General features: G+C 42.0%; 1 protein-coding gene across 1 annotated transcript in view; it reads right to left on the minus strand.

Annotated features, from left to right (window-relative positions):
• Positions 1-12,552, minus strand: part of GABRA5 (gamma-aminobutyric acid type A receptor subunit alpha5) — an 80,851-nt gene that overhangs the window by 36,007 nt on the left and 32,292 nt on the right. The window contains exon 6 of the mRNA XM_054009173.1: positions 10,085-10,167. Coding sequence (XP_053865148.1) covers positions 10,085-10,167 — 83 coding nt within the window. The remainder of the gene's footprint in view (positions 1-10,084; positions 10,168-12,552) is intronic.

A 12,552-nucleotide genomic window follows, 5' to 3' on the forward strand; every position in this document is an offset into this window, starting at 1 on the left:
GGTTGAACGTATGAGGAACCTTTAAGTGAACCTGATTTGGGGACTGGCAGAGAGAGGATTAACACTATATTCAAAAGGCCTTCATGTGTCCAATCCATTCTTCCTGACCAACTGGGGGAGGGGGGAAGGAAGCACCTTCTAATAGCCAAAGGATTACATGCCCAAAATACAGGGTGCAGGTTTCTTTAAAAAAAAAAATCCCTGAATACAAAAGGGCAGTTGTATAGGAGTTAAAGCAAACTAGGTATCTGGGGATTTAGGTGGAGAATTCTCATGCTAACAAGAGGAAGAGGTGCTGTGACTGAGATACTGGTTGGAGAGCTGAGAACAGGATCTGGTTCCCAGTTCTGCTTCAGACCTTCCCATGTGAACTTGGACAAATCACTTTATTATTACTGTGTTCCAGTAACATCTAGAAGTCTTAATTAAGACTGGGATCCTGTGGTAACAGTTGTGATACAAACACTTAAACCCACAATCCTGATTCAGCAGAGATTACAATCCCCATCTGCACAATGGAGAGAATACTCCCCTACTTCACGGGGGGAGGGAAGGGGGAGATTAAATGTAATTACTGTTTGTGAGGTATATAGATATTATGGTGATGAGGGCCTTACAATAAATAAAGCAAGGATTGGAAAGTAATGACGTAATATTGCCAATGGATAAAACAATGATCTCTGGCCTTTAGCTGTAATCCAGCGTTCTGCTGTGGGCAGCTGTGAATGTGCAGTAACTTTCCCCCAGCATGCTGTAAATGGGAGGTGCTGTGAGTAGTAGGCAGAGCTAGCTGAGAGCCAGAACGGCCTTGGGTACTAGGGATAAAACTATTTAAGCACAAAAGTTTGCACCATATCTGAAGCCAATTTGTGTTAATTTTGCATCAGTCAGTTAAACCTCCAAGGTTCTGTCTCTCTCAGACCTGACTGCCCTGACCTCTCACATGTGGAAAATTGAGAGAGGTTTCAAAGGAAGTCTCCACCCAACCCTTCTCAAACCAATCCCCAATTTCACCTTTGTTCCCTTTGCCTTAAAAAATGTTTTCCAACTCTTTTTTTTTAAACTTGTTCTTCATGACAAGCCTCATAGACACTGTCAAGGCTTCTTCCCCACTCTGAACTTTAGGGTACAGATGTGGGGGCCTGCATGAAAACTTCTAAGCTTAACTACCAGCTTAGATCTGGTCCGCTGCCACCACTCCCAATGTGCTAATTCCCTTCCCTGGGTAGCCTTGAGAGACTCTTCACCAATTCCCTGGTGAATACAGATCCAAACCCCTTGGATCTTAAAACAAGGAGAAATTAACCATCCCCCCTCCTTTCTCCCACCAACTCCTGGTGGATCAAGAACCCCCTTGGATCTAAAAACAAGGAAAAATCAATCAGGTTCTTAAAAAGAAGGCTTTTAATTAAAGAAAAAGGTAAAAATCATCTCTGTAAAATCAGGATGGAAAATAACTTTACAGGGTAATCAAACTTAAAGAGCCCAGAGGAACCCCCTCTAGCCTCAGGTTCAAAGTTACAGCAAACAGACATAAACACCCTAGTAAAAGGTACATTTACAAGTTGAGAAAACAAAGATAAAACTAACACGCCTTGCCTGGCTGTACTTACAAGTTTGAAATATGAGAGACTTGTTCAGAAAGATTTGGAGAGCCTGGATTGATGTCTGGTCCCTCTCAGTCCCAAGAGCAAACAACCCCCCAAAACAAAGAGCACAAACAAAAGCCTTCTCCCCACCAAGATTTGAAAGTATCTTGTCCCCTTATTGGTCCTTTGGGTCAGGTGTCAGCCAGGTTACCTGAGCTTCTTAACCCTTTACAGGTAAAAGGATTTTGGTGTCTCTGGCCAGGAGGGATTATAGTATGGTACACAGGAGGGCTGTTACCCTTCCCTTTATAGTTATGACAGACACAGTTCATGTCCCAGTAAAGAGACTGCTTACTAAGCAGACAGTTTGGGGGTTGCAACCTTTATAAACTTGTTTGTAACAGCATGTTCTTTGCAGCTCTTTCAAAAGATGCCGACTGTGTCCCTGGAAGGCACTTTTTAAAATAACCATCAAAACATTTTCATTATATGTGATCTTACCTGTTTGGTGGCTGCCTTAGCTACTGATGGTGCACCAGATGCCCAGCTAGTCTACTTCAGTGGAGTTATACCAATTTATAATGGCTGACCTAGAGTTTGCCCCAAACATGTCTGTAACCTGGAATTACTTATGATTATGAGCTGCACATATAAGTTCAAATTTAAGTGATGGAAAAGAGTGCCATTCAGGGCTCATGTGGTACAAAGCCTGTGCTAGCAATAGTTTCTTATGAGCTCCCTCTTTCCCCCTCCTTATCTCAGCTATAAATCTAGCTGAAGTAAATTGATTGGCTTCCCAAAAAAATCTAAAGTTATGAATTGGCTGAACTAACAAACATGCAATCTCTCATTAAAAAGAACCACTCTTCTGAGGAGTGGAGGGTAGCAAATGTGCTTATTTATAAATGACTCTTGGCATAGATGCTGGCTCCATGGGTGCTCCAGGGCTGGAGCACCTAAGGAAAAAAATGGTGGGTGCTGAGCACCCACTGGTAGCCCCCCTATCAGTGCCTCCCCCTCTCCCCAGTGGCTCCCACTGAAGAAGGTAAGTGGTCATATGATGAGAGGCAAAATATTGTCATGGATCAAATATTGACTAGGAGCCAGGAAGCAAAGAGTAGGATTAAATGGTCAGTTTTCATCAAGGTTTTGTACTAGGACCCGTGTTGTTGAATGAGCTAGAAAGTGAGGTGAGTGGTGAGGAAGCAAAACTTGCAGAAGACACCTTTATTTAATCACCAGAATACAACTGCAGCATCCTTCAGCACAAGAGTCCAAACAAGGGAAAAGCTCAGATTTTGACTGCCCAAAAATCTAAAAAAATAAAAAGAAAGTAAAAAGTCCAGGCCCACGGAAACATTGTTTTGATAACTTTGAAACTGTTTCCATTATCTTTTTTAATTTTTACTATAAATAGCTTAAATTTCTAAGCAAAACTGTTCAGAACTTGAAAACTAGATTTGTTTGTTTTGTTTAGAAAATGTCAAAATGTAACATTTTTGGCAACTTCAAAACTTTTATCAATTTTGATAGGTAGGGTCAGTTTTAATACTTTTTTTTTCTTGCAAAAAGCTCTGGTTTCAGCTAATCTGCATTTTTTCCATCAAAAAATTCCAGACTAACTCTATTAACATTCCTTCCCTAAAAAAAAAAAAAGACTGATTACGGTGACAATGAAATTGATAGTATATAACCTAGATCATTATATACTGAGGGAAGAGGCCTCCTTCACAAAGCTTTTTCAGTGCCTTTGCAAATGGCAGTCAGCAATACTTGGCCTTTAGCAGTGTAATGGGCATCATATTACAAAAAGAAATCCTGGCCTTCATAGAAATGATCTAGGGTTTGCTTTTCTGCACCTCAATAAAATGTGCACAATGCCAGATTGAAAGCATCGTAGAGACTTTAAAAAAAAAAAGGCACTAGCTTGTTGTTGAATAGAATGCCTGATATTTATAAGTTTCAGAGTAACAGCCGTGTTAGTCTGTATCCGCAAAAAGAAGAACAGGAGTACTTGTGGCACCTTAGAGACTAACAAATTTATTAGAGCATAAGCTTTCGTGGACTACAGCCCACTTCTTCGGATGCATATGCATCCGAAGAAGTGGGCTGTAGTCCACGAAAGCTTATGCTCTAATAAATTTGTTAGTCTCTAAGGTGCCACAAGTACTCCTGTTCTTCTTTTTGATATTTATAACAGTCCAAGAAGTAAACAAGTCAATGTCATACCTTCTAAGTTACATAACTCATGCAGATGAACCGCAGTGTCAAGGAGAGACCGCAAGAGATGCCTAGAAATCCTTGGAATAGGACTTTAGAATATGATGGGGAGTCAGAGAGCCTAGGAGCATGGAACTGAGAACAGAATCAAGAGTATTAGAGATACTTCACCCCTCTGCAATAAATCCTGGGCAGGCACCGATAAATTAAAAGACTTAGGAAAAAGTAAAAGGATATAGCCCCCTTCTGCACGAGCATCCCTACAATGAGCCCATCAGCTGCACCTCTGTGGCCAATGAATACCCAGTAGTGATAGAATCTTGACTCTTTAGTTCCCAAAGCACAAACCATGAGCTAAAAGAGAATCTTCATTAAGTGTTACTAATATTAGAATTGTTCTGAGGGCAAGTGGCTAGATTCACACCATTAGCCATTCCATTATACAACAGCAGGCAAAAGTTCAAGTTGCCTGGTGTAGGTTGGTGGGGGAAGTTAATTGGTATGGGTCTGCAAATGCCTGCAAAACTATGGAGATAGTACAAACAGAAAACTGGTTTAACCAGATAATCACACAACATTAACTAGACTCCTATCACTCCATAATGCAGAATTTCATACTGTCAAAGCACTGGCAAACATTTACTCACAAACATTAACTACTTCATCTTCAGGGCAATCCTGTGACCAAAATTAAAAGGATATAATTAACACCATGATTAAAATGAGATTGTAGGAGTGAAATCAGTTGTCTGGGCAGGGGGTCCTGTGGTCTGTGGATTAGACATCTGTCTGTCTGACCAAAGCAGTGGGTTTTAATCTGCACTCTGACATTCATTTGCTGTGTGACCTTGAGGAAAGTCAATTAACTTCTCTCTGCCTCAGCTATTTACCTGTCTCCATATGGGTGTCGGGAGCCCTAACTGAACTCTTCTTGCAAAGTACTATCAAGGCCAGTCAGTGAACAAGGTGCAAATACAGCTTCCTGCTTTGAGGCCTTGCTTGATTTACCTACATTTAATTTTTTTGGTTTTTAACTCAGGCCTGTGAAACTTCAGTGTGAATCAGTTTTGCTTTGGCAAATTTAGGGCGTGAGAGGTCAGTACCAGGCCTATAATGGAAGGCGTACTTTGAACTCGCCCATGGAAGAAATTAGCTCTTTACCATAATATAACAATTTTAATAGAAGAGTGCACAGCTAGTATCAAATTCCTTGCTAGTATCAACTGGTGTGGTTCCACTGACTTAAATGGAGCTGAGTCTCTTACACCAGCCCAGGACTTGGCCTCTAGAGTTTGCATTCCCAGGTTTATCCTCAGTCTCCTTTTTTTTTTTAAATGAGATTGCTGCCATGTGGTTCATAAACACCCTTACTTTGAATATGGAGATGTGGCCCAAGGAGGCTACGAGTATTCACATACTAAAGGGTATTACTTGAATTCTGGTATTTTTGACTCTCTTGCAGGGCTTAAGCACTGTGATGCTGAGCATTGAGCACCCAATTTAAAAGTACCTAGAAAATCACAGGAACAATGCTCTGGTCCACGCAGCCTGAGTTCGGCACCTTGACTCCCTGCACAATGAATGGGGTTAGATAGGTACCTTAGAAGGTGCTCCACCCAAGCCAGCATGCTAGGTGGATAGCCAACTAAGCAAGCAATGAGATAGGCCAATGAAATGGGGAATATGCTAAGCCCTGCCCCTCTCACAGAGAGAGGCACATTCCTGCAGCTTGGAGTTAGGTGGCTATCTCCGCATGCCATTTGCAAACTAGGGGAAGATAGGGGTTCCATGGTCTAAGTTGGGGTGGGGGGGTCTGAAATAAAACCTGGGGGGAAGAGGAGCAGTACCTGCTTTATAACCTGGTGGAGCGAGTACTTGCTCAAGATGTGGGAGACCCTTGGTTCAAATCCCTTCTCTGCCTGAGAGGGGAACAAGGATCAGCTCCCTCCTAGGTGAGTACCCTAACCACTAGGCTATAGAATCATTCTAACTCTTTCACCGGTCCAAATAATTAAAGTGAAACAACTTCAGTATTAAATATAAAGTGTGGGCAGTGGGAGTGACTCTGCAGCCCAATGGTTAGGGCCAGGGCCGGCACCAGGGTTTTGGCCACTCCAAGCAGCCCAAAAAAAAAAAAAAAGCCACAATTGTGATCTGCGGAGGCAATTTGGCGGGAGGTCCTTCACTCCGAGCAGGAGTGAGGGACCGTCCGCTGAATAGCTGGACCTGCCGCCCCTCTCTGGAGTGGTCGCCCCAAGCATCTGCTTGCCAGGCTGGTGCCTGGAGCCGGCCCTGGTTAGGGCACTCATCTGAGAGGCAGCTGATCCCTATTGAAATCCCTTCTCCCCCTCAGGCATATGGAGAATTGAAGTTGGGGGTTCTCATAGCCCAGGTGAGTGCTCTAACCACTGGGCTAAAGGTTACAAGGAGGGTCTCCTTCCCAGGCCATTTTGTGTGAACTCACCTGAGGAGCATGGTCCAGTAACCAGTCTGAGAATGCCAGCGGGTCAGGCCCCCCAAGTGAGATAGGCGGATGAAAGTTTATCTTTCCTGGTTTCAATTGTGCTGGGGCTTAGGCAGCAAATCATACGTATCTGAGCGCCTATAGTGAGGCTGCAGCATACATGCCTACAAGCAAAAACTTGGGTGCTGAGTTAGTTTAGGTGCCTACCGGGGTGGGGGAGTCTGAGCAGAAATTTTGTGGGTTGCAGAAGTGCCTAAAAATGGGACTTATCCAGGAAGGTATAGGTTCCCAACACTTGTGGTGCTTATTATGTAACATTATACACCTTTTCCCTCATACTCTATAGCCATCCCTTACTTTGAAGTACTCCTGCAAAATATCTTGTTGCTACAGAGTGAACTTCCATCTACTTAGGGTACTTATATAACCCCATAACTGTTGCCTCTTTGAGCCTAACAATCCATAGTTGTCCTCACAACACACCTCTCAGGTAGGAAAGTACATTCATCCCTGTTCTGCAGATGTGGACTCAGGCACAGAAAGGCTAAGTGACTTGCCCATGGTCCCACGGGAAGTCTGTAGCAGAACTGGGACTCGACCCCAGGTGATAGACTAACTACTGCACTATCCTTTCTCTTTAACTTCTGATCCTAGGGTCTTGTAGAATCTAACTTTAGCCATCTGACTTAGGTAAACAAATCCTGCATCTTGTCAGGGGGTTAGACTAGATGAACCTGTTAGTCCCTTCTAACCCTATGATTGTATCATGCTGTGATTCAAACCTAACTATAAATCAACCACATGAAAAATAAAAAAGCAAGGTTTCTCTTTGTCAGGAACAGAGGGTTTTTTAATATTGAAGGAAACGTCATGCCACATTTCACACCTTTCCTTGCAGAATTTCAGCAGTGCAATGTACATACATGCAACCAGAAAAGCAATAACCTCCTGCTCACCCTGATTACCTATGGATTGCTTCTCAGAATTGACTCTCCTGCTCACCTGTCCACGTGATCACTCTTTCATTTTGCTTTCCTGCTACTTTGTCTGCCCTCTGACTAGTAAGCATTCTTTCTTTCCCCAACTCCTCAACCTACTCTGTTGTTCAGGTGTTTAAAATTTACTTCTATTACATTCCAAGCTCTTCTTCTCCTGGTCGTTCAAAAATGTCTTTAGGGGAAAGATGAAGAGGAAAGCAGACCGGGTGTATATTGCTTATAGCAGGCTCAGCAAGAAATCCTTGTGGACCCTGTGGAAGTGTAAAGCAGTCTTGAAGAGGATAACTTAATACAAACCTGTCTTATTATCACTGGTAACAATATTTTGTTTCTTGAAAACACAACTAGACTAACCCAGTAAAGCCTGATCTGTTGGCTGCCCCTTCTCCAAGCACTTGCATATTAAATCACAATACAGCTCTCACAAGCGCCTAGGTGGTGTTTCATCTACAATAAAGACATTCAGAATGCTAAAAGACTTCCCATAACTTGCCCCTATATATCTAGGAATTACAGGTGTGTTCAAACAGTGAGCTGTGTCACACACCAAATGCCTAGACACAGTGGGATGTTGAAGATGACTTGCAGAGGACAAATTAAATGTGTCAAGTGGTAAGAGTTAGAGTGGCCTTTGTCACAAAAGTAATAAATAATGCCACCTTTTATTTTTCTTTGTAAGCTTAAAATTATTTATTTGCCAAAAGCCCTCGCCCCCCACCACTCCCTGCACTTCTTGGCACATCAGACATATAACTTTACATTTAGATAAGTGCAACCTCCAAGTGCATTTTTTAAAACTTATTTCTAAATGTTTTGTGGGCTTTACTCAAACCAGTGGCATAACTTTTTGTCTTGCCTTCTTATGGGTTTATTTACATTTTTGAACCTCTGTCAGGGTGGGGGAGAGGGGAAAGAGGGGAAGTAAACTGAATCATATTGGACCTGCTTTGGCAAAGCACTTAAGCACTGCACTTGCTTATCTTTAAGTATATGCTTAAATGCTTTGCTGAATTGGAGCCTCTGCTAAACTAAATACTTGTTACAGTATAAAGGTACTTCTTACACTCTGCAGCATGCACATAGGGATTCTTTACTGTAAATTCAGTAAGGCCCTTAAATCTACCCAATGGCATACTTCTACATTATGAACTAATAGCTAACCAGGTTTCACTTTAAAAGCCATAGCTGTCACTATATCAAAAAACATTAGCAAACATCTGAAACCCTTAATGGGAGAGGAAGAATGGTCCAGTGGTTAGGGTACTAGTTTAAGAGTTGAGAAATGTAGGTTCAATTCCCTGCTTTATCACAAATTTCCTTGGTTATCTTGGGTAAGTCACTTTGACATTCTATGCCTCAGTTCCCCATCTGTACAATGGGGATAGTAGCACTTCCGTATCTCACAGGGGCATTATGAGGATAAATACATAAAGATTGTGGGGTGCTTAGATACCATGATGTTGGGAATAACTTAGAGGGTGGAATTCTTTCCAAATTTGTATTGCAGCATGTAATTAGCTTCTCTCACACAAATCATATTTTCATGTGAATGCACATATCACATTTTATGAGTTTGGAGTGAAATCGATAGTCTGCTCTTAAACCTTTAAGTTAGGATCTTGTAATGCAAGTGAGTGACAGGACTTCAAATTATATTGTCATAGGTTAACATCATTGCACTCAACTGATGCACTTGAACCTATAGTGACCCTGTAAGAAACATTTGGGTCTACACAGATGAAACTGAGTCTTTTTTGCACTTCAAGGGAAGGGAAATCAAGTGACTAAGTTTGGTAATCATTACTGTATATAATATTTTTACTTGTTATCACATGATCACAAGAAGACAATGCATAACCAATATTAAACAAGCACACATACAGCAGATAAAAGCAAAGATTAATCTTGGTAGGATTAGAGAATTTACATTGATATGATGTTTAGAAAAAAAGATATGGGGGGGAGTGATATGGGGGGAGGGAGTTAACTTGTTCCAGAGACTCGATTAAAAACACTGACTGGTAACTTCAAAAGCCTTGGGAGACTTTCGTTGCACCTGGAATCTGCGTTTCGATTATTGAAATAAAAAATGTCTACTCTAGTAGCCTAGTCTGTACTTTAATTAAGAGCTTTGTATTTAAATATAGCCATACAATCCCCTCAGGTTATTTTTAAAGTAAGCTGCTGGCAGGACAGCATTATGGTAGATTACAGATTCAGGGTATCAAGAAAAATCAGCACTTCAACATGCAATTTAGAGGATAATGTGTGTGTCTGTAGATACAAACAGTAGTGTGCGTGTATGTATAATGTTTATATGTGTATGTACGCAGGTTCATGTAATAAGATATAGGACTAGATTTATCAAAGACAAGATGGGCAGATTTTCCTGTTTTGCTAACCTCTAGATATCTGTACTGTATATTTGTAGTCAATAGAAAATGACCAAATAGTACATGTGGAAACCCTGTAAGAGCACAGTTGACACTGAAAGTTCCACTTTTCCATACATGTAAAAACCTCAATTATTAAAAAAGTGATTTGGTTGCATCTAGTACTGAATAGGCATTGTTAAAATACCCCCAGTACCTGTCATCCTTGTGACACACAGGTTGCCAAGAGGGATACATGATCTGGAAAGTAGCAGTGCTACACATAGTTTGCCATCTATTGGAGATTAAGAGCTTGGGGGGAAGATTGAGTGGGATCAGATTAACCATATCTAGTGAAAGATGCACACAAACTGTACTGGCTGAAAATGACAAGCCAAATCAAAACTATATTCAATATTCTTAATTGTGACAGGAACTTACAGCTTCCAAATTTTAGCGGGCAAGCATGTGCATCCATGGGGAAGTCTTCGAGCTGCATGGGGCATTCAGCAGAAATGGTCAATCTGTGAGAAGAAAAAAGAAACAAAATCTTCATTTTACTCAGCACTATGCAGGCCCTTCACTATGGTATCTGAGTGCTTACATAAACATACTTTACATGGGACTTCTGTGAAATCAGAGCAATTCTCTGGTTACATGGGATGTGATATATAATATGGATAAGTGCTTGTGACATGGGCTTGATCTTTTAACTTTTATTCAGATGAGCAGTCTTTATCTATGTAAGGAATCCCAATGAAATCACTGGTACTATTTGCATGTGAGAGAACTAGTATGTAGTAGCCCATGCCCTTGGTCTGTTTGTGTCTTTAAATTGCAGCTAAATGACAATTCCCAGGAGGCATTGCAGCAGCATAGCCAAATCAAAATATCTGGGGTTTTGGATGTTTGGTTTCTGAGGAAAATTTCAATTTTTCACCAAGTTAAAGCAAAAACCTAGATTTCCACTGAAAACCAGTTTTGATATTACATTTATAGCCAACCCTTTAGAAGCTACCAGAATAGAAGTATTTAAAAATATGGGTAAGAAAAGCAGGATTCAGCTCTCTGCTTCATATTAGGAATGTCCACATGCTCTCCTACGTTGGAATAAAACTCAAGACTGTTATGCAGACATTCCATTTTCAGATTCTGTAGGTCAGAGGCACCATGTTTTTATCTCTGTACCATGCTGAAGCCTGTGGAGCACAGCTCTGGTAGCTCAGTGAGAAACCTCTTTCCTTAGATCAAATCTGTGGCTGAGCAAATAGCTCCTTGAAATACAAAAGAACACTTTCCTGTCATGAGACCATGTTCATGCAGCCACACTGCCTGACTATGCACTAAATGCTTCATATCACCATGCTGAAGTGCATATTCTGGATACATAGCCTTCTCTCCACAGGGAGAATAAAGTACTGCAGTGATAAGAATGCCCATACTGGGTCAGACCAATGGTCCATCTTGCCCCATATCCTGTCTCTGACAGTGGTGGGTGCCAGATGCTTCAGAGACAATGAACAGAAAGGGGATCATCAAGTGATCCATCCCGTGTCATCCAGCCCAGCTTCAGGCAAACAGAGGCTAGCAACACTCAGAGCATCTGGTTGTATCTGTGATCACCTTGGATAATAGCCATTGATGGGCCTATCCTCCATGAATTTATCTAGTTCTTTTTTTAACCCTGTTATAGTTTTAGCCTTCACAAAGTCATACACATGGCCTTTTGTTCAGCCAGCCCCCTTCAATACAATACGCTAGTGCATTACCAGAGTGGTCCATATATCTGACTAGTTTTTGGGGAAACAATCACACTACCAGCCTATGTACCACTGCCTGAAGGTTCTAGAGCTGTAGTTTCTGCAACAGCTTTTTGGAGGTGGAGAGGTCAAGGGGATTAGGATAAAAGAAGATTAACACTCTCTGACCCATCCATTGCGTTGGTACTGTGAGAGGACTGAGACCGTGTAGGATGAGGAGAATGGTAATGTGGGGGAGAAGAGGAACAGGTGTGCAAGGGGAAGAAAAGACAGAAAACAGTGGGGACACATAATTAGGGCCCTACCAAATTCATGGCCATGAAAAAAATGTCACAGACCATGAACTCTGGTCTCCCCCGTGAAATCTGGTCTTTTGTGTGCTTTTACCCTATACTATACAGATTTCACGGGGGAGACCAGTGTTTCTCAAATTGGGGGTCCGGACCCAAATGGAAGTTGCAGGGGCTCACAAGGTCATTTTATGGGGGTTGTGGTATTGTTACTCTTACTTCAGCGCTGCCTTCAGATCTGGGCAGCTGGAGAGCACCAGCTGTTAGCAGGGCACCCAGCTCTGATGGCAGTGCCACATCATGCCACCCTCACTTCTGTGATGTTACCTGCAGAGCTGGGTGGCCAAAGAGTGGTGGCTGCTGATTGAGGGCCCAGCTCTGCAGGCAGCAGCGCAGAAGTAAGGGTGACAATACCATACCATGCCATCCTTACTTCTGTGCTCTGCCTTCATAGCTGGGTTCTCTGCCAGCAGCCACCATTCCCCAGATACTCTGAAGGCAGCGCCGCCACCAGAATCACCACAGAAGTAAGGGTAGCAGTACCACAACTCCACCTACAATGACCTTGCGACTCCATCACAACTCCTTTTTGGCTCAGGACACCTACAATTACAACACTGTGAAATTTCAAATGTAAATAGCGGAAATCATGACATTTATGATTTTTAAAATCCTATGACCATGAAATTGACCAAAATGGACCATAAATTTGGTAGGGCTCTATACATAATAGAGATGGAAAGGTAACAACAGCAGTAAAGTGAGAGAGAAAATCCAGCTTGATAGAAATGATACACCATTTCCCAATCACAGACAGGAAATGCTGCTTCTAAGATGAAGAAAGAGCAATAGGTGAGGT

Source organism: Malaclemys terrapin, chromosome 1 (genome assembly GCF_027887155.1).
Source record: "Malaclemys terrapin pileata isolate rMalTer1 chromosome 1, rMalTer1.hap1, whole genome shotgun sequence".
Lineage (NCBI taxonomy): Eukaryota > Metazoa > Chordata > Testudines > Emydidae > Malaclemys > Malaclemys terrapin.